The sequence below is a fragment of the Sorex araneus genome, chromosome 10 (genome assembly GCF_027595985.1).
Source record: "Sorex araneus isolate mSorAra2 chromosome 10, mSorAra2.pri, whole genome shotgun sequence".
In the NCBI taxonomy this organism is placed as follows: domain Eukaryota; kingdom Metazoa; phylum Chordata; class Mammalia; order Eulipotyphla; family Soricidae; genus Sorex; species Sorex araneus.
The window spans coordinates 26,907,978-26,931,470 of record NC_073311.1 but is presented as its reverse complement, the minus strand read 5'-3'; the positions used below and the strand labels follow the sequence as shown (position 1 = coordinate 26,931,470).

At 36.2% G+C, this 23,493-nt stretch overlaps 1 protein-coding gene across 3 annotated transcripts in view; it reads left to right on the top strand.

Moving 5' to 3' along the window:
• The window catches only part of SLC6A15 (solute carrier family 6 member 15), a 40,455-nt gene that overhangs the window by 13,374 nt on the left and 3,588 nt on the right, over positions 1 to 23,493 (top strand). For all 3 annotated transcript variants that reach the window (XM_055118202.1, XM_004602711.2, XM_055118201.1), the window contains exons 2-10: positions 430 to 889; positions 5,260 to 5,417; positions 5,715 to 5,841; positions 9,335 to 9,516; positions 13,671 to 13,781; positions 16,726 to 16,967; positions 17,066 to 17,258; positions 18,679 to 18,871; positions 20,288 to 20,447. In XM_055118202.1, coding sequence (XP_054974177.1) covers positions 601 to 889; positions 5,260 to 5,417; positions 5,715 to 5,841; positions 9,335 to 9,516; positions 13,671 to 13,781; positions 16,726 to 16,967; positions 17,066 to 17,258; positions 18,679 to 18,871; positions 20,288 to 20,447 — 1,655 coding nt within the window. In that variant the 5' untranslated portion in view covers positions 430 to 600. The remainder of the gene's footprint in view (positions 1 to 429; positions 890 to 5,259; positions 5,418 to 5,714; positions 5,842 to 9,334; positions 9,517 to 13,670; positions 13,782 to 16,725; positions 16,968 to 17,065; positions 17,259 to 18,678; positions 18,872 to 20,287; positions 20,448 to 23,493) is intronic.

The following is a 23,493-nucleotide window of genomic DNA, read 5'->3' as shown; positions in this document are numbered from 1 at the left end:
AGAAGTTAAAAAAATGAGGTTAAGCAATGGTGGGGTGGAGAAAAGGAATTTTGGATACTGGGAAGGGACAGGATGGACATAGTTATAGAGCATCTCTGGTGAAGGTAGAGGATCAGTAGCTTTGTATGCCATAAGCATAACCAGTAACACTATCATAAACCATGTTATCATGATATTAATAGAAATAAGTTAAAAGAAAAATATTAATTGTTCCTACTGAAGGTTGCCCTGAAAAAGGTTAGCTAAAAGAAAATGTGTGGAACTAATAAGTACTTTGCAATTCTTGTGCCTCTGGAAATAGTGTCAATGTTACACAGTTTATATTCTTTAGAAGGAGAGTCCATCATAAAAATTAATAAGAAAGGGTATTGAATATTTTAAAATGCTTTTCAATTTTATCTTACCATTTCTCAATTTAAAATCTTACAGGTGCCTACAGATTATTGGACAAACAATTTCAGGACCCATAGACTTTATCATCTTAAATCAAGGATTTATTTGAAACCCTCCTTGACCTTTACTTCTAATCAAGTAACAGTTCTAAAAAGAAATTGGCTCACTTGCTACAAGAGGATTTAAAAATACAAGCCATTCTTCCCAATGCCTAAAAATAGCAAGGTGGTTAAAAGAGAATTAGATGATGAGGTTATCGAATCTGTCAAAGATCTTCTTTCCAATGAAGACTCAGCAGATAATGCTTTTAAGAAGAGTGAACTCATTGTTGATGCCCAAGAAGAAAAAGACACAGATATTGAAGAAGGATCTGAAGTGGAAGATGAAAGACCAGTTTGGAGCAGTAAGCTACAATACATCCTGGCCCAGGTTGGATTTTCTGTAGGTTTAGGGAACGTATGGCGATTCCCCTACCTCTGTCAGAAGAATGGGGGTGGTAAGTAGCTTTTCTCTTGAAAGCAATCATTACTTTGTACATTCTAACTGATTATCTCACATAGGGTATGTTTGGTACTCTCTATTTAGAAACTATAAGTTCCATTGTAAATAGAGGGAGACTGTTCGAATTGAGTTCAGCTTTGATTTAGGATTCTTTTCATAAGGGAAAATGGTTTCCAATTGATACTGAGGAGTAATAATTTTCTCTCTCATTTCTGGGTTGGGGATGCTTTGAATATCTTTTAAGTTACTGGTTTTTATGACAAATCCTACACTCCCATGGCTCTCAGTTTTTTAAAAAGTACCTAAATTTTCTGATTTAAAATATTCCTGGTGATAGAAGACATAAATTTCTCTCTATAATTTATTAACTGAATCTTTAGCTGTCTCAGTCTTCAGATAAGTCAAAATGATTTAAAATTAACAATTATTTTAATCTCAAATGTTGGTTAAAACTATGGATTCTAGGAATAGACAGTAATATATCTTTTCCTGAAATCGATAGTTTAAAGTAAATATAATGTCAGACATTCTTTTTTCCACTGGTATCTCATATGTTTGATTCTATGTTCTATAATGTTTAGATACAGCATTTACTTCTAGGTAAGTATACTGAATAAACTTATATAAATAAATAAAATTCATTTTAAACAAAAATAATCATCATGATATATTTTTTAAAAAAATTGTATGGATACTTAACAAAGGCTTCCATGCCATTTTTTTAAAGACATGTAAAGAGTATGATTGCTCATATAGAAATGAAGGTCTGTGGTAAACTAAGTCTAGTAACATTTGGGCTCAAACTTGATACACACATAGAAGCCTTTAAGATAAATGTGGCTAAAAAGTAAATATTCTGTAAGTCACAATTAAGCACACAACCTAGAACTAATATAATGGTATTTGATTTCAGTTTTGTTTTTTTACTGAGTAGACAAAACCAAATTCTTTTTAATGTAGTTGTGACATAAAAACCTCAATGAAATAATTCAAAATGCATACTTCACATTATTTATTTATTTTTACCACTAGAGAAAAATTAAAGCATTATGGTGACACCTTATGTTGAAAAGTTCTTCTTTACTGAATTCAAGCAAAAACACAAGAGGTTTGGAAAATGTAGCTATTTGGCTAGTCTGCCCAAGAAGTGCAATCACATAAGCTAATTTAGTCATTAGCTTCACATATGAATTGTCAAATACATTTTCTACTGTCTTGCTTTTATCTTTTTGTTAGAAAGAAAATCACACGATCACGATCACGAAATCCCATTAATCATTGATTTCTCCAGCGGGCTCAGTAACCTCTCCATTTGTCCTTTCCCTGAGATCTTAGAAGTCTCTCTCACTCAGCCCTCCCAATGATGTTGAACTGGAGGCTCTTTCAGGGTCAGGGGAATGGGATCCAGCTTGTTACTGGATTTAGCATATGAATACACCATGGGAAGCTTGCAAGGCTGTCCCATGGGGGCAGGAAACTCTCAGAAGATTGCCAGTTTCTCTCAGAGGGAGAAGTAGGCTACAAGATATCGCTTTTGGGAGCTTGCTTTTAAATCTCTGGATGTTGGCCATTGATGGGATTACACACACCTGGGTTCCTCTGCCGGTACATTCGTGCGTGAGGCCTGTTCGAACGTGTGGAGAGGGGCCTTGAGCATGGCTGTAGCTAGGTTCTGTAGGTCTTCGGCTGCCAGGAGCTCTGCTTGGGGTGGGGAGGGAAGCTGGAGCCCATCCCCTCCGAGGGGCCCTGGGGAATGACAGTCAGGTGTTTGGGCGAGAGATTCTCTTCATCGATCCTGTAATCCCATCAATGGCCAACATCCAGAGATTTAAAAGCAAGCTCCCAGAAGAGAGCGATGCAGAGAGTAGAAAGGAAATACAGGTCAAAATAGATTAACGCTATTTAACCCACCAAAACTTAATTTCTAACCTAAACGGTATCAACCCACATTTATTTTTTTAATTTTCATTTTATCACCATGTGGAAAGTTACAAAGTTTTCAGGTTTATGTCTCAGTTATACAATATTCAAACACCATCCCTTCACCAGTGCCCATATTCCACCACCCAAATCCCCAGTATACCCCCACCCCGCCCCCCCACCCCCAACTGTATAACTGATGAATTTCACTTCATTTTCTCTTTTCCTTGATTACGTTCCATATTGCAAAACAAAACTCACTATTGTTGTTGGAGTTTCCCCCCAAGAAAGACAGCCCTACTAAGGAAGCATTTAATAATTGGTTTTCCATTAAAAGATTGTTTGTTTTCAGTTTTTAGAAAAGGTCGAGCGGCTGCGTTAGCGGCAGCCGTGCGGTTCGGGTGTGTTCCAGTCCCGCAACCTGGAGCCGTGTTAGTTGCTGCTCAGTGTCGCCAGGGCTCCATCTGGAGAAGGTGTACTGGCTGTACCTCTTCCGTCTGGATCCCCGGTGTTGCTGGCCCGGTTTCAGGACTGGAGCATTTCTCCGGCTGCGTTGCTCACCAGACTGCCTGGCCACTTCTCTGTTGAATGTGGCAAAATGGCGCCGAGGGTGGGTCAAGGGCATGACTTCCGATGTCCGGGGCCATTTGGAGTTTGGGCTGGCACCGCCCCACTCCAGTGACCCCCTGCGGTCGGATGTGTTTCAGTCCCGCAACCCGGAGCCGTGTTAGTTTCTGCTCAGTGTCGCCAGGGCTTCATCTGGAGAAGGTGTACCGGCTGTACCTCCTCTGTCTGGATCCCTGGTGTTGCTGGCCCGGTTTCGGGACCGGAGCATTTCTCTGGCCGTGTTGCTCACCAGACTGCCTGTCCTCTTCACTCAACCCACATTTCTTGTCCTTGTTTTTTTTTTTTTTTCCAGTGGGTCACATCTGACAGTGCTTGGGACTTACTCCTGGAGGGCTCTTGGGACTGCTGGGAACAAATCCAGGTCTGCAGTCTGCAAGGCAAACACCCTGTTCACTGTCCCCTCTCTCAGGCATTCTCCTTCTAGATTTTTATCTCCCCTGGGGATCGACTTTTGACTGCTCAGTGTGGGATTTTATGATCAGCACCCAGGTTTTCATTCTCCAAGGGAGGACGACATAATCTGTCAAAAGACCTTTTGCATTCCCCACAAGTGGGTTACATAATCCTGAAAAAATTCCCCCTTCCCTGTCTTGCCCTCTCTCTGTCTATAAAACTGCCTCCAAACAATCTTTCATTGTGTAGCTTTTTGGGACTCAACTTAAGATAAGAGATTTTCCCAACATGGGGGTCATTTAACAATATATTTAGATCTTTACATTTAATTGGCTGGATTCTTGTTATTTAATATTAGGGATTTGCCAAGTCTTGGAGAAAAAACTTTGATGTTCGGACTTTTCTACCTTTACAACCTTACTGGTTGTACTGTTATGGAAGAAGACTGATAGTGTGAATTTGAGATTACTTTCCATTTAAAACAATCTCTTTCTTGGTGGAGTACACCCAGTGATTTCATATAGAGGTTCTCAAACTCACTGGCCTACTGTCTCCTATTCAGGAAACAAAAAATTACTTAGTACCTTAGTACCACCCCCCCGCCCCCACCAACACACACACACACATACTGGAAATCTACCTTCTTTAAGGAAAAAAGGAAAAGCTTCCTCTCCCATTTGTATCTCGGACTATTACCAGGTCTGAATTATTCTAGCCCTGGGTTGTCACTCATTTTGAGAAACCATGGTTAATTAGCTCTTAGCAAAAATGACTTCTCTTTATTTTTACACATGACAAAACTGTAAATTCCATTCCTAGTATTTTTCCTTCTCGTAATCACAAAGCTAGAGAGTTGTATCATCAATTATAAAATACAAAGGGACGGATGGGATTTTCTCATTTATAGTTGGCTGTTCGGTACAAGAAGCTATACTCAATATGAAATATTGCATCAAGCCTCCTAGGTCATATGTTCTGACTCATTCAAACTTATTAAATTTAGAACAAATAAGTTAGATATTCTTAGGTTTGGCTGGAGCGATAGCACAGCGGATAGGGCATTTGCCTTGCACACGGATTAAACTTCAGATATATTTTGTGAATGATTATTCTATGATCTGAAAATCAACTTGAAAAATAATTTTAAGGAATCTATTTTATTTGAAAATGAAATTATTCTACCCTTGGAATAATATGACATTAAAATTATTCATTATTATCCTTCTTTTATCATAATTATTTTCTACTATAACCGTATTCAAGTTGAGGTTGTAGAAAGTTTAGAATATAAAACTAGTTTATTTAATGTCATTTGTAGTTATACTCAGTAGAAATAATCTTTTTCATGAGATAATCAGAATGAGTGTATGATCTGGAACGATTAAAAATAAATGAAATGTATTTTATTTGTTTTTGTCTCTGTAGGTGCATATCTTTTGCCATATTTAATACTGCTTCTGGTAATAGGTATACCCCTTTTTTTTTTGGAACTTTCTGTGGGTCAAAGAATTCGGCGGGGAAGCATTGATGTATGGAATTACATAAGCCCTAAACTGGGTGGAATTGGATATGCAAGTTGTGTGGTAAGTTTCCTTACAGGGTATATGGTGCAATCTGTCACAGAATTTGTAATAGCTTGATTTTAAATAGAAACTTTTGACTGTGTATTTTGACTGAATTCAATAATCAAATACTCAAAAACCCACTGGAGCTTATAATAAATGATCTTGTTATTGCTTTACTTAAAACCATATGAGAAACATCAATTTTAAGATAGATACTGTGTGTTATGTAAAAATAAAATGAGGGAGGTATTTTTTAATGTGCCTGCTACTTTTTGTTTGAGCATTCTCATAAAACCACACTTTATTATTTTGCAGGTGTGCCTTTTTGTGGCTCTCTACTACAATGTCATCATTGGCTGGAGTTTGTTTTATTTTTCTCAGTCTTTCCAGCATCCTCTACCTTGGTATCAGTGTCCTTTGGTGAAAAATGCTTCAAACGCTTGTAAGACATCTTCACTGTAGCATTTCCTATTTAAATATCATAAAGTTGAAAAATGATTACATTTTAAGCTTTTTATTTACATATCCTGGGAAATATCTAAAATTTAGTATTATACTTAAGTTCTCTTACTTTTATATCTGGAATATGCATAGAGATATTTTGGTACCATTTGATTTTTCTAACTGTTCTCAAGTAATTTTTTATTGTGCCAAAAATATTAGGGCAAAATATTATAGCTATCAGTTGTTAACTTGGCAATTTTCCATTTAGTAGAGATTTCTTTTTATTTTTTATTCCTTTTTTAATTGAATCACCTTGAGGTACACAGTTACAAAGTTGTCTATGATTGGATTTCAGTCTACAATATTTCAACACCTGCTCTTTCCCAAGTGTCTCTTTACCACTACCAATGTTTCCAGTTACCTCCATCCCCCTCCTACCTCTATGGCAGACACTTTATCTCTCTCTCTCTCTCTCTCTCTCTCTCTCACTCTCACTCTCTCCCCTCCCCTCCCCTCCCCTCCTCTCTCGTTTTGGGCATTATGATTTGAAATACAGTTACTGAAAGGTTATCATGTATATCTCTTTACCTACTTTCAGCACTCAGTTCTTGTCCCGAGTGATCATTTCCAACTATTACTGTCATAGCGGTCCCTTCTCTATCGTAGCTGCATTCCACCTCCCACACACTTGTGGCAAGCTTCCAACCATGGTCCAGTCCTCCTGGACCCTGTTTTTTCTGTCCTTGGATATTAGTCTTATACTATGATTTTTTAAAAATATCTCACAAATGAGTGCAGTTATTCCAGGTCTCTCCTTCTGACTCATTTTGAAAACTCAACCTGATTCTCTCTATGTTTATCAATTTTTAAGCAAATTGCATGACTTCCTTTTTCCTGGTGGCTGTGTAGTATTCTATTGTGTAGATATACCATAGTTTCTTTATCTGGTTATCTGTTCTCAAGTACTCAGGTTATTTCCAGATTTTGGCTATTATGAATAGTGCTGCAGTGAATATAGAAGTGCTGATGGCATTTCTGCTTTTTTGGGCCCACAGAATATAGTCCCAGAAGTGGCATTCCTGGGTCAAATGGAAGTTCAATTTCTAGTTTTTTGAAAATGTTCATGTTGTTTTCCAAAAAGGCTGGACCTTTTGGCATTCCTACCAACAGTGAAGGAGAGTTCTTTTATCCCAGCATCCTCACAAGTGATGGTTTCTCTTATTCTCTGGGATGTGTACCAGTCTCTGGGGTTTGAGATAATACCTCAGTGTTGTTTTGATTTGCTTCTCCCTGATGATTAGCGATGTAGTCACATCCATGTAGTCACATTTTTTTTCATGTGACTTTTGACCTTTTGTATTTCTTCTTTGAGGAAGTTACTGTTCATTTCCTCTCCCCCAAAAAGATTGGTTGTCTGTTTTCTTGTAAAGTTCTACCAGTGCCTTGAATGTCTTGGTATTAACCCCTTATCAGATTGCTATTGGGTAAATAATAATCTTTCCCATTCAATGGAGTGTCTATATATGTTGGTCACCATTTCTTTTGAGGTGCAGTCCCATTTGTTTATCTTTGCTTCTACTTACTTGGTAGGTGGTGTTTTATCTTTGAAGATTCTTTTAGCTTCAGTATCATGAAGGGTTTTGCCTACATTTTCTTCCATGTGCCTTATAAACTGAAGTCTGATGTTGGACCCTTTAATCATTTTGATCTGACTTTTGTGCCTGGCATTAGAAAGAAATCTGTTCCTTTTTTTTTTTTTTTTGCCTGTAGCAGCACAGTTTTTCCATCATCACTTGTTTAAGAGGCTTTCCTAGGGGCTGAAGCGATAGCACAGCGGGTAGGGCGTTTGCTTTGGACACGACTGACCCGGGTTCAATTCCCAGCATCCCATATGGTCACCCGAGCACTGCCAGGGGTAGTTCCTGAGTGCAAAGCCAGGAGCACCTCCAGAGCATCCCGGAGTGTGACCCAAAAAGAAAAAAAAAAAAAGAGGCTTTCCTAGCTCCACTTCATATTCCTTGCTCCTTTATTAAAGATTAAGTGATGTTTATGTCAGAATATTCAACTTCATTCTACTGATCTGTGGGTCTGTCTTAATTCTAATACCATGCTGTTTTAATTACTGCCCCATTTGCAATACAGTTTGAAGTAGGGGGAAGTGATGATCTTTTGAGTATATTTATTTGTAACCTGCCACTTCACTATACAAATCTATTGTTTTTAGGAGCTTTTTTGTGGAATTTTTAGGATTTTCTAAACATCCTATCAGGTCATCTGCATATAGTGAGAGCTTGACTTTTCCTTTCCTATCTGGATACCCTTGATATCTTTTTCTTGCGTAACTGCTATGGCAAGTACTATTGAATAGAAGTGGTGAAAGGGCTAATCTTTTCCTATGCCTGATGTTAGATCTTAGAGGGAAGACTTGTTGTTTTTGGTAGAACTTTCTTCATGCCTTTTGTTTTTATTAAAACCCAGAAGACAAAATGAATTTTGATTGAAGTAATCACTTCATGTCTTCTGTTACTATCATCTGTTTTATATTCTAAAATATAAACAACTTTTTAAATTGTAATGTTCAATTTACACAGACTGCAACTCATTCATGTATAAAATTTTGTGGTAAACACATTTAAAAGTAAAGAAACAAACAAAAAAAAAGTAAAGAAACAGAAAAAACATTTTATTTAATCCAACATATCTAAACATTAACTTTTTAAAATGTAATTATTATAACTATTAATGTAATGACCTAGCTTTTCTAATACAAAATCTCCCAAATCTGATTTCTGTTTTGCATATATACAACATTCATTTGTAGATTACTTTCCACTTCTTTCTATTTAAAAATTTTAAAAAATATATTTTAATAATTTTTTAATTGAATCACCATGAGATATACAGTTATAATTGTTCGCGACTGGATTTAAGGCATACATTGTTCCAACACCCATCCCTTCTTCAGTGTACATTTCCCACCACCAATGTCCCCATTTTCCCTCCCCCCCACCACTCCCTGCCTCTGTGACAGGCACTTTCTCTCTCTCTGTCTCTCTCTGTCTCTCTGTCTGTCTCTCTCTGTCTCTCTCTCTCTCACACTTTCCTTTTGGAGATTATGATTTATAATATAGATACTGAAAGGTTATCATGTGTATCCCTTTACTAAGTTCTTGTCCAGAGTGATCATTTCTAACTATTTTGTCATTTCAAAATCCACATATAGCCAGTAGCATGCATGATAACTTTGATCCAGAACTAGTTAGGTAATGGAGTGGTAAGAAGTCTGATAGATTTTCAATACTTGGATCAAAAACATTAGGTTCCTATTTTATAAACATCTCATTAACATATAAAAAGTTGTTCTTGCCTTTTTCACAATTAAGTTTTCAATAAAAGTGATTTTAGATGCTTCTGTTGAATAAGCTTACGGATAAACAATAGTCTTGTTATTCCTGTAGTCTGAAATGATTGTGTTACCTCTCTTTCTGAAGTTGTAGAGCCAGAATGTGAAAAAAGTTCTGCTACCACCTATTATTGGTACAGAGAAGCCCTGAATATTTCCAGTTCCATTTCTGAAAGTGGGGGCTTAAACTGGAAGATGACCGTCTGCTTGCTGGCTGCCTGGGTCATGGTTTGTTTGGCTATGATCAAAGGCATTCAATCATCTGGAAAAGTTAGTATATTAGAGCCCCTCCTGATTCTGCTCATCACCGTGCCTCGGTCTAATGCTTCCTCAAGCTCTGCTATAAATTGTGGGCAAACTGCTAGTAAGCACTTTATTCTAAGTAGTTGGTGAAAAATTTGGCAGGGGTGGGGGAGGGCTGTTGCTTTTACAAATATATGGAAATGACCTAAAGATAAATATTTTTATAGAAAAATTTGAAGTAGGTGATAGTCTTTATTTAATCAAGCACTTTCTTGTAATTTTTCTATCAGTGCCTGTAAGTTCTTTTTGCTATTTATTCAGTTGTTTCTCATGCTATAGTTCTGTCATTACCAGTGAATTTCAATCATGGGAATTAAGGAAGGTGGTAAAATAAAGACTTAATTTTACTTGTTCTATATGATTTATATTTCTTAATTATATGCGTTCTTAGGAAAAGTTGCATTAAAAACACCTTAGAGTTGGAGAGATGGTACAAAGGAGCTTGCCTTGTGTGCGGCTAACCTGGGTTCAAACCCTAGAATTGCATATGATCTTCCCTGACCATTGCCAGTTGTGAGCTCTGATCCCAGAGACAGAAGTAAGCCCTGAGTACCACTACATATGGCCCCCACTACATATATACATATATATACACACACTCACACACATATACATATATATATCTATATATTTGTCATATGAAATAATTCTTGAAGATCTGAACTTCATTGAGTAGCTATGGTAAACCCCAATAGGAATTTAAACTAATACAAACACTCAAGTGATAAATGAAAAATTATAAAATGCTGATTATGGAAGACATCAAATAAGTCTGGATATTCTAATTTTTAAATGATGTATGCAGAAAGTAATTGCTATTACTAGTTGCTTTCAAAATGAATTTCTCCTCCTCATTATTATTAATTTAAATCTATCTACCTATCTCAACTAGGCTATAGCACTATCTGTCTGTAGCACTGTCTTCCCATTGTTCATGGATTTGCTCGAGCAGGCACCAGTAACGTCTCCATTGTGAGACTTGTTACTGTTTTTGGCATATCGAATATGCCACAGGTAGCTTGCCAGGCTCTGCTGTGCGGGCGGGATACTCTCGGTAGCTTGCTGGGCTCTCTGAGGGGGATGGAGGAATTGAACCCTGGTCGGCCATGTGCAAGGCAAACGCCCTACCTGCTGTGCTATGGCTCCAGTCCCTATCAAGAATTTATTCTTTATTCTTTCTGAACATTAGAAATTCATTTCTATACTTCCTTCCCCAACCCCCATACATAGATTTCATCAAGTATATTTTTATTTTCTGGCTTATTTTTTACCTGTAACCCTGATATAACAGCAGGAGTTAGAATACTAGTGTAGTAGTAATAATAGTGATGAGAGTGAATATATTTCTGACAAAAATCAAAACATGAGCAATAATAAAAGCCAGTGTAAATGACAGGCTCATTCTGCACTAGATACCGTATTAAGTATTTTATATTATTGCAATATTTTATAATTCCAATCTAAAATATAAGTATTTTATTTAATTACATATCTTAATTCTAAAGATAAATTTAAGAAGCAATTGCTGCTTTTAGGACTAATTCATAGAATAATATAAGTTTGAGAAGTTGGGTAACTTGCCCAAAATGTCAAAAGTATTAAGAACTAGCATCAGAACCAGAAGTCTTGCTGGGAACTGTCCTCATCTCTAGCCTCACTTCTGTAATTATAATATGATAATAATATCTCCATCTGTCATACTTTTACTAACCAAACAGTAAACTCTTTGAAGGAAAGAAATATGACTTCACTGATATTTGCTTCTTGCCACTTTAAAGTTAATTAATAAGCAGATGACTCTTTAAAAAATACGCTAAGCAAGCAAATGAAATCTGATGTTTGAATTCACCCCCTTGCTGCTTTTTTCACTTTCTTTTCTGCAGAAATTAATATTTTTGAAAATCTTTAATTTCTATGAATACTGTATGATTACCAAATACGTTGTTTTTCTTGGGGTGCAGGAAGGGCTTGTTATTGGGCCATGCATGACTATGTTCAGGGCTTACTCCTAACTCTGTGCTCTGGGGTCCCTCTGGGAGATACCCAGGAGCCTGAATTGGCCAAGATCCATGGCAAGCAAAGCAAATGCCTCAGCCCCTGTGCTCTTTCTTTGCCTCCTAAAAATTATATTACATCATCAAATAAGGGCCAGTTGTTAAAGTTGTTATTTTTTTCATATTAGATCCCTCAAATCTGATTTGTATTTTATATTCCATATCACTTTTGACTAATTGCAAATCTGTTCTCTACTATGTAGGATTGTAAGTAAGTCAGATCATAAGTAACCGGGTAGGTCTGGAAGCCAAATTTAATCATAGTTATATACTTCCTAGGACTGGAGGGATAGCACAGTGGGTAGGGCATTTGCCTTGCATGCAGCCGGCCCGGGTTCGATTCCTCCATCTCTCTCAGAGAGCCGGGCAAGCTACCAAGAATATCTCACCCACATGGCAGAGCCTGGCCAGCTACCCGTGGCATATTTGATATGCCAAAAACAGTAACAAGTCTCACAATGGAGACGTTACTGGTGCCCTCTTGAGCAAATTGATGAACAATGGGACGACAGTGCTACAGAGCTATATACTTCCTAAGATACTGTCATTGGTGGAAAAAGAACCAACTGTGGCAAACCAGAGCACTCCAAACCCTGCTAGCGAGTTTCTCTACCATGTTTTATTTCTTCTTAGGCATAGGCTACCTTTTATTATCACTTAAAAAATAATATTCATTTTCATAGCATAGCTTTTTAGCAAGTTTTAGAGGTGTGTAATACAATTTTAGCAAAATATACTACAACTTTCATGGCATATCTGATTTATTATTTCAGTGAGAGGACATCAAGGAGAGAGTGGCTTTGAGTGAGGAAATAAAGACCCTAGGAGTCTAACAAGTGTCACAATTCCTCAGTTTTGAAATAGAGAGTGGAATACTCAGTGAAGAAATTTTCTAGGGATAACGCAAAGATGTGTGGTTTTTGTTTTTGTTTTGTGGCCATACCCTCTGATATCCAGGGCTTACTACAGGCTCTGCACTCTGGGATCACTGCCAGCAGGCTCAGGGGACCAGATAGGGTGACAGGGATGGAACTTAGTTGAACCACATGCTAGACTAACAACCTACCTTTGCACTCTCTCTCTGGCCTCAAAGTTGTATGTCTGACTATCAGTCAAAAACAATCTTGCAAACAATCACACAGCGTGACAAAAAGATACGTAAAGATATTATATGAAAACAAAGATCTTAAAGAACTGAGCTGTTAAAAGATTATGCATCAATTTAGTTTCATTTTCATTTAATTTCATTTGCCTACAAAACTTATTTTACTGAAATCAGTTTTACTGAAACTTTAATTTTCTTCTGTATCATGTAGAAGAGAAATCTCAGCCCTGTGACCACAATCTCTAAATCACTGAATCAAGTCAAAGGGAAAAAGAAGTGTTGTTTTTACTGTTCTGGATGCTGACAGACATTAGAACTGTGATCAGACAATATTCTTTCCCTTCGGGGGTTCCACATATTTTTAAATATAACTAAAACCAATAGAACTAGAGAAAATGTCCAAGTTGTTGCACTGTAACATGTTTGTCCAGAGTTATGTCATGATTGGATTCGTTATTCATGATCAGGTTCCTGCCTCGAACCGGTTTTGCTGTATCCTCAAGGAGCTTTTATTCCTGGAGGGGAATTGACAAACCAACACAGCAATTTAAACAGTGTTCAGTACTGCCAACAACAAAACAATCATAGAGGTTTCTGGGTCATTGAGGGGAGGGAAGATGGGAGATAAGGACTGAAAATGGTTCAGTCTTACTTTAGACTTCTTGGGTGGACTTGAGCAAATAAAGATGAGATTTAAATACCAAATAGGAGTGAGTCATTTGCAGGGGAGAGGAAATTGTGCCCACTGCTCCCTTAGGTCCTGAGGGCTTGAAATGTTGCTCTCTCCTTGAAGAGGGCCTCTGTGGGAGAGGCCAGTGAGGAGGGAGTGGGACAGGCTGGTGTAAACTCCCACAGAAGGCTGCTCAGGTGAGAAAATAGAATTCACATTTTATCCTAACTGTAAATTAGTATAAGACTATCTTTCATGTGTCTCACTCCCTCCTCCCCTTTATTTTTTGCAGGTCATGTATTTTAGTTCTGTGTTCCCATACATTGTACTTCTTTGCTTCCTAATCAGAGCATTACTTTTAAATGGTTCGCTTGATGGTATTCGCCATATGTTTACCCCTAAGGTATGTTTTGAATTTTTTAAAGACCTGTGATCATGAAAGTATTACGTTTTCTCCAGTAATGTGCCAACACTTGTATTTATGGATTATGTACTCTGACATATGTACAATGGACTCTTTAGAGCTTTAACATTAGCCATCCTGAAAAGAGCAAACTTTATTTTTTTTTTTTGGCTTTTTGGGTCACACCCAGCGATGCACAGGGGTTCCTCCTGGCTCATGCACTCAGGAATTACTTCTGGCGGTGCTTCAGGGATCATATGGGATGCTGGGAATCAAATCTGGGTCGGCTGCTTGCAAGGCAAACGTCCTACCCACTGTGCTATTGCTCCAGCCCCAAGGGCAAACATTTTAAAATACATCTGTAAGTTTTGATCGACCTTCAGTTTTAAATGCTCCATATTATTTCAAATGACCATTGTCTACTATATTTTAATAAATAGAAGTAATAAATTTTATTAAAATACTATATTTTAATAAATAGAAGTAATAAATAGAAGTTTTGAAGTATGTATATATTCTGATTTCTTTTTTTTACTGGAATCAGATTGCACCTCTTTCTTTGCTAACAGAATTCTAGGCAGACACTGAGTTATAAAGACATAATCAAAATTAGTTCTGAAATGGGTGTTATCTGAAATATAAATATCCAATCAACATTGAGATTTGGGGAAAATTAGATTATTCCTTGGCTCCCAGAGTTCTTTGTCACTTTTGTACTCTGGCACTCTTTTGTTGATACTTGTTGATGAAGCTCTGTTCATTGGGTGTCTGGTTCCTACTGATGTCCAATCATTAGAGGCAAAAGTGCTGACATTGTTTCTGCCTTTCTTGACTATTTAAAAAAAAAACTTGTTTGGGGCTGGAGTGGTAGTACAGTGGGTAGGGCATTTGCCTTGCACTTGACCAATGGGTTTAATCCCTGGCATCCCATATAATCCCCCAAGCTCTGTCAGGAGTAATTCCTGAGTGCAGGAATCTTTGGGTGTGACCCCCAAAAGAAAAAAAAATCTTGTTAAACCTCTAGAACTGTAGGAGCTACTTGCAAATAACTTGCTAAGAGATACAAATTTCAGCTATAATATAAAACAAATCACCTTCAAATGGGCCGTACCTAATAGACAAACATCAGTATTTGAAATATTTTTTTTCAGAATTTAGAGAATAACTAGCTTCCATGTGAATTTTTACAATTTTAATTTTTTCCTAGATATATCCCTGTCATTCTGTATTTAAAATTGCAATAATTAATTTGTATTTATAATACTGCATTTAAAATTGAAATATTGGTGATATTTTAGGACAGAACTAGAAATTACTATTAACATTTAGTTAATTCTAAAAGTCAAATAAAAATTTAGTTCTTTATTTCATTTTTCCTTGACAATTCTTGATAATTGTCCTTGATGATTTCCTTGATAAAATTGTTACAGTGTGACAGTATATAAGCAATAAAAAGCTGTCAAATGCTTAAGATCTCTCTATTTTTATTATTAAGGGTATTTTCTCTAATCTCCCTAACCATTCCCTAAACCCTGAATTTATTAGTTCCTGCATTGGAGGTAATCAGAATGTTTTTAGTTAAATAGCTGCCTTCTGCCATCTAGTGGATTCAACAGAGATAGACAGTTTATAAGTAGTCTCACAGATCAGCATGAACTATTGCATAATAAAATAGTCATAGTAAAATAAATGCATCTTACTTGTACGTAAATTATAATCCTTATTTTTCGTCAAAATATTGCATAAATTTCAACTATAGTAACTAAAGATAATGGAAAAATAACTAATATTTGAGAAAACATGGGTTACAGAATACCTATGTTCAAATTTTATGTCCAGCCCAGAACTGCTGTGTAAATTAGGTAAGTTAGATAGAATTTTCTAAGTTTTATATTCTTGGCCATAATTTTATGTATTGTATTGAATAGAATTAATTAATTAAAAATGCTTACTGAAGTGCCTGGCACTGTATTTAATCAGTATACATTAGTAAGTTTTTGATAGGCAATACAGTAATAACTTTTTTGTTTGCTACTTCCATATTTCACTGTGTATTGAAATTCAGAACAAGCCACTTTTCCTATTTTACACTTTTTTATACTATTAGATAACAGAATCAAGATCTGATTTTGTATGTGGAACCCATTCTTAATTATGCTTGATTATTCTCCATAAAGGTCACTGCATTGCTAGTAATGGTAAAAATAGATAAAATATCTATTTGAACACTACTATTACAGAAACAAAACAACTGTTTCTTAAGGTACATGTTTAATATGACTAGAATTTTAATTGTATATCTTTTACTATATACAATGCTAAGTGACATTAAGAAAAAAGGCAGTTACTTGAAATACGTATTCTTACAGATTTAGAAATTTAGAACTTTATATTTGAATAGAAGAGATGAGAGAGTTCAATTTCTCTAATTTACTAAAAATGTTTTCATAAAAGTATTGAATAAATAGGGACTATGTGAAATACAAAGAATTAAGCAACTGGGTTTATAATTATTATCTGCATTGAATATTAGATTGCCACTAGGAAGTACAAAATTCAGAATCTTATTCAACTTTTTTGACAGCTCATTTATCTCACATTGAATAGAAATGAATAAAAAGAAATAAATAGAATAATTATTTTCTCTTTTAATATTTCTTTCACAATTTGTTGTAAAAATATTTAAAAATCCCATGTAATGAGGAACTCACCCTGTAAGTAAAATCTTTATCTAAGTCTTGATAATCTTGCTCATATTCCCTGTACTTGAATGAAAAACATTGCTTTTTCTATTTAGTAACACATTACTCTCCAGATTTGGATAACCTTTGGATAATTAAATATCATTATCACATGTACTGTTTAGTTGAACTAATGTCACCTACATTATTTTTATAATAGTATCATGTTTGCAGCTGACTTCTACTACGTTTACTTTAAACAGATCGAAATAATGCTGGAACCCAAGGTGTGGAGAGAGGCTGCGACTCAGGTGTTCTATGCCTTAGGTCTGGGATTTGGTGGCGTCATTGCCTTTTCAAGCTACAACAAGAGGGACAACAACTGCCACTTTGATGCTGTCCTGGTGTCCTTCGTCAATTTTTTCACTTCTGTTCTGGCAGCGCTGGTGGTATTTGCAGTTCTGGGCTTCAAAGCGAATGTCATAAATGAGAAATGCATTGTAGTGTATGGACAATTTCTTTTAGCTTTTGATGACATAATTATGAACAAAATATACCCAATGGGACCATAAATGTTGAGTCATATGCTGTTCTGTTTTGCAGAAACACGGAAATGATCATGGAATATTTGAAAATGGGCAATATTAGTCAGGATATTATCCCCCATCATATCAACCTTTCAGCTATCACTGCAGAAGATTATCATTTGGTTTATGACATTATTCAGAAAGTGGAAGAAGATGAGTTTCCTGCTCTTCATCTCAATTCCTGTCATATTGAAGATGAGCTAAATAAAGTTAGTAGGATATGGTTGAGTAATAAAATAAGATCGTTAAATTAAAATATGTATTATCCAGAAAATGATCTTTCAAATGTCTATGGAGGATTATGCTGCTTAAACATTATTTCAGAGACGATACTATCTTAAATAGGCTTTGCTACTCTTTAAAAAGAAATTTCATTGACGAGTCTATAACAGTTTAAGTATAAATAGAACTCAAGCTGGAGAAATAGTACAGCAGGTAGGGTGCATGCCCGGAGTGCTGTTAATCCCGGTTCAGTCTCTAGCATCCCATATAGTCTTCTGAGCACTGCTAGGAGTGATCCTTAGTACCAGAGTGAGTAAGCCTTGAGCACAGCTGGGTATAGCCCAAAACCTCACTCAAAAAATGTTTTTGTTTAAAATATACATGTAGTTAAGCTATTTTGTTTTTGTTTTGGTTTGACAGCCAGACCCAGAGGTGCTCAGGGATTGCCACGGCTCTGTACTTGGAGATCACTTATGGAGGGCCGGGGCAACAATTTGGCATGTCAGGGACCGGCCCTTGCAAAGCAAGCATCCTCTCATCCTCTCCTCTGAACTCTCACTCTGGCCCTGATTAAACTCTTTTCATCATAGAAAATGAAGATTAGTTTGTTAATTTTTTTTTGCTATTTGCAATGAGAAATTTGAACTTTCTGGCTGTCATTTTTATAATATGCGAGTTTTTAAATATTGTGATTGTATTTGGACATTTTAATAATTAGGTTCACAACTCAAGATCAAATTCCTTTCCTTAGCCATGGCCTATATATTTTAATAAACACAAGTGGTGAGCATTAATAAATATCCAGGTTTGCTTGCCATCCTCCTTCCTTTCTGTCAAGAAAGGAAAATTTAATTGATATGATTGTCATTTAAGCACATAAGATATCTTCATGGGTTGGAGCAATAGTTCAGCAGTTAGGGCATTTGCCTTGCACAAGGCTGACCTGGTTCTATCCCCAGCATCCCATATGGTCCCCTAAGCACTTCCAGGAGTAATTCCTGAGCACAGAGCCAGGAGTAACCCCTGAGCCTCACTGGGTGTGACCCCTCCCAAAAAAGCAAAACTAAGATAAAATTTGAAAAAAAGAGATATCTAGGTAGAGACTACAAATAAAAACTTATGTGAAAGCCACCCATAATTTTTAAAAAATGCAAAAATACCCTCTGATATGTGTAAGAATGAAATTAATTAATGACTCACCTTTAGACACATAAAACATTCTGGTCTATCTGTTATATTTATGAGATGATAGTCAATTTGAAGTTTTTTGAGAGGTAAAATATTAGCATACTAAATTTGAGTAGCCCTTGGTCATTCTTCAGAGATTCCCCTTTGCTCTGTAACTGATACATGCACTGTCACTCAACATTGCTCTGTGTTAATACTTATGTCTTGTGTATTCTGCAGGCTGTTCAGGGTACGGGCTTAGCTTTTATTGCCTTTACAGAAGCTATGACACATTTCCCTGGATCTCCCTTCTGGTCAGTGATGTTCTTCCTCATGCTAATAAATCTCGGGCTTGGCAGCATGTTTGGTACAGTTGAAGGCATCATCACTCCATTTGTGGACACCTTCAAAGTGAGGAAGGAAATTTTTACTGGTCAGTTTTTATGTATTTCATTTTATTTTGTTAAACAAAAACCATTTTATATTTGGTGAGAAATTTGATATGAAATAGGACAGTGTTATATTTGGGGTTTAATTAATAACTATTAATGTGTATTGCCATTATCTTTAGCTATATATGTACTTATCTTCAATGACATAGCACTGTAGCACTGTCATCCCATTTGCTTGAGCAGGCACCAGTAATGTCTCCATTATGAGACTTTTTATTACTGTTTTTGGTATATCAAATACGCCACGTGTAGCTTGCCAGGCTCTGTTGCACGGGCTTGATACTCTCGGTAGCTTGCCGGGCTCTCCGAGAGAGACGGAGGAATCGAACCCGGATCGGCTGCGTGCAAGGCAAACACCTTAGCCACTGTGCCATTGCTCCAGTCCGTGAAATGACATATTTATATAAATTATATTATGCATTACTATATTTTACCTAGTGTTATCATGAATTAATTACTCAACTGTAAAGACTAAGGATGTTTATTTTGGTTGTATACATAATTATAAAGTAGCACAAAGTAATTCACTTATATGCTTTATTCAAGTTATGCAGAGCTGAGGTTGACAAACTTGAATTCAGTTCTTGTGTAAATTAGCAACTGTGGCCTTTTACTATTTAATCCCTCTTTTCAGAAAGAAATTAATTTATCAGTATTGATGGTTGTTAATAAATCCCATATGCAAGAAATTATTAAAGTGCCCCTTTGTGCTGAATTATGCTTGCATTTGTGTGACTCTTTGCACTTTGTGCTGTATTATTCTTGCTTTCAGTATCTCTCATGAGAGATACTGAGATAGCACTGTAGTACTGTAGCACCGTTGCCCTATTCTTCATCAATTTGCTCCAGCGGGCACCAGTAACGTCTCCATTGTGAGACTTGTTGTTAACTATTTTGGCATTTTGAATGCGCCACTGGTAGTTTGCTAGGCTCTGCCTTGTGGGCTGGATACTCTCGGTAGCTTGCTGGGCTGTCTGAGAGGGATGGAGTAATCGAAACTGGGTTGGCTGCATGCAAGGCAAGTGCCCTACCCTCTGTGCTAGCACTCCAGTCCAGATACTGAGATATAAGAGAAAATTCTTATGTTTCAAAAAAATCATTGTACTATGATTAAAATTGGTGTACATAAGATTTTTTTCATATATTATACTGTGAGATATTTATGCTAATAAATATCATGTCATAAACATTTAGAAGGGCAAGTCATGGGAACATATGATAAAACTGTCAAAGAAAGAAATGGGGGCTGACTGGGAAGCTGAGTAAGGTGAAGAGTCAGAGGATAGTTTAGGTTTGGGCCAGAGTGATAATACAGCATGTATGGCACTTACTTTGCAAAGGGCCAACCTGGGTTTCATACTCTAACGGCATTTTTTTTTTTCATTTCTTTTGCCTAGTTGTCTATTGTCTCCTGTCATTTTCTATTGGTCTGATATTTGTACAGCACTCTGGAAACTATTTTGTTACTATGTTTGATGATTATTCTGCTACACTGCCTCTGCTCATTGTCGTTATTCTGGAGAACATTACTATATCCTTTGTTTATGGCATAGATAAGTAAGTATATTGTTCTAATAAATTCATTTCTCATCTACTTTGGAAATACTAATTGTTAATGTTGATATCATTGAATGCAAAATTACCAGAGAGAACTATTCGTTGCTACAAAATCGACACTTTTTTTTCTGAGTTTTCTTTAGTTTTTCTTAGTTTTCATTTTAAGGCAATATTAGCTGATTAGGTTGAGTTATATGGATGATAATATAGTTTGGGATTCTCGAACTTCTCTTCTACTTTTTAACAAAAATATGTAGTGGCTTCCAAGACCTAATGAGTATTGGATTTATTCTAAATACCTCATTGTATTGAGTTATTGTTATTTTCTAAATAACAACAGAGGATATAAATTCTCTAACACTTAGTAGAATAATACAAAATTACTTCATCATCGTACAAGATAGAGAGACCCAGGATTTCTAATCATTTCTATTGAACTCTAAAGTCTATACTCCTAATTGCTTTGCTAACCTGTTTTATTGAAAGACATCTGGATCTCATAATGCTTGGTATAACAACCAACTTTACAAAACAATATATCCTACTCTGAGATAGATGTACATGGCATTTTCTAAACAAAACTTTTTTATATGGAGTCATTATTTTAGCACTGTCTGTAGCAGTCATCCTGTTGTTCATCGATTTGGTCAAACAGGCACCAGTAACGTCTCCATCGTAAGACTTGTTACTGTTTTTTGGCATATCAAATATGCCACAGGTAGCTTGCCAGGCTCTGCCTTGCAGGCAGGATACTATTGGTAGCTTGCTGGGCTCTCCAAGAGGGACAGAGGAATCTAACCCAGGTCGACTGTGTGCAAGGCAAACGCCCTACCCGCTGTGCTATTGTTCCAGCCCAGAGTCATTATTTTAACCTCAATAAATGTCTAAACTTCAGAATTATATACTTGTTTGACATAGATAGATGTAGATAGATAGACATATCTATGTATTATGTGATATAGTGCACACTCTATGATCTCAGAAAAAAAGTCTCTAGATATCTTGTACAATATCTATTTATTCTTTTGATATAGACACTGTAGGTTACAGCACTGTTAATGATAGGGCTTCCTGCAATCAGTCCAGTCTCTCAGCCTCTACCAGAGTGGCCAGTGTCTCATCCACAGTGTAATCCTCCCCCTCCCTCACCTGGTGGAAGCTTTATCCACTTTTGTTTCTATTTCCTTGGGGCATTTATTGTTTCCCTACTATATTTCTTTATATCTCACACACAAGAGATTTTTCCTTGTTTCAAACGTATAGGAACTTAGGAAATGAGAGCTTTCAGCTTAGAGATCTCCACAAAGTAGCAATGACTACATTGAATAAGAACAGTCCTCTTAAGTGACATAAAAATCTACATTTTTGGAGACCAAGGAAGCCTCAGGTTTTGTTTTTCCTTTCTTATAAAATATTATCTTTTAGGGCCTGGAGTGATAGCACAGCAGGTAGGACATTTGCCTTGCACGCGGCCGATCCGGGTTCGATTCCCAGCATCCCATATGGTCTCCTGAGCACTGCCAGGAATGATTCCTGAGTGCAAAACCAGGAGTAATCCCTGAGCATCGCTGGGTGTGACCCAAAAAGCAAAAACCAAACAAACAAACAAAATTACCTTTTAATTTTTCTCTGAATTTTATTTTACAAAAGCACCATGATCTACGTTATTAAGAGTTGGGTTCTAGACACACAATGTCCCATTTTACACATCCTGCCCTAAGGGTCAACTTCCTCCATCAGTGTTCTCAGGTTCCCTCTCCTGCTGTCCTTGCACCTCACCCCAGCCTGTCTCTATCACATCTTTCATGTTTGGTTATTAAAGTTTAGGTCTAGTTATTTCAGTGTAGCTGATTCTGTGGTTTGGATATTTATAATTACAATATTCATTGGTATTGTTCAACTGAACAATTGCCATCAAAAGTTCCAGGCAAAGAAGGATAGAAAAACATGTTTAATAATCATGTATTATTAACGCTATATAAGATACTAGTAACAGTGATTGCCATGCATTAGATCTTAATATCCATAATAATTTCTGATAATCAACATCACTTAAGTATAACTGGTTGTATAGGAGGATATCATAAAATATTTTTTCTATAGTCTATTAAGTTTTCCACAACCCCTAATTTGTGTTAGAATTTTATAGTTTTATTTGACTGATCATAGCATCAATAGATGCATAATTTCTATTTTCATTTAGTTCATTTATAGTAGGTGTACTAGATAATATCTGTTTTTAGCTTATATTCCTAAATAACTATAATCTGGAAAGAATACTATTAATACTACTATTAATGCTTATAATTACTACAGGGAAGCTACTAATAAATCCGTACTATATGTGAGATAGTGTGCTTCAAATATGTTGCCTATGATCCTATAATAATTCTCAATGATAGGTCTTATAATCTTGTTTGAAAATAATTTTAAAAAGAAAACATAAAAAAATAAACATTAAAAGATAATATATATGATTTGAAAGTATTCTACACTTTAAAAAACATATTGTATCTTAGGAGCAAATAAAGAGTTCTCACATTCAAGATGGCCTCATTTAAATGCTTTCTACTCGTTGAAATATTTGTATCGATGTTCCTGTTTGATTCTTAATGTTTGCATGAAACAATTTCCTGTGCTCAGTTCTACGCTAGTTCTCTGCTGTTTTGTGCACATTCCCAGAAACAAGCTTGAGTGAAGTAAATCAATTAATACTAAATAAAGGAATGTAAATGTGGAAAAAATATTATTTGGAGCATAGAATTTTAGGGACTAGCAAGAGATGTGAATGAAAGACAATTAGAAGGACCTGGATATGATTTGAGCATGAAGCTGAATAGGACGGCAGAGTTTTGTACTTCTCCACATCTCTTTAAAAAAATAGGAATGAGTATAATCTGCCCTCCCTCCCTCCCCCCTCCACACACACCAGTCCATGTTTTGATGATTTATAGCATTTTCAGTTGTTTAAAGTAGTGTTCTAACATGAGGCCATATGGCCCCAGGATAAATTCCAAGGTAGCTACAGATGAAGAATTGCACAAGA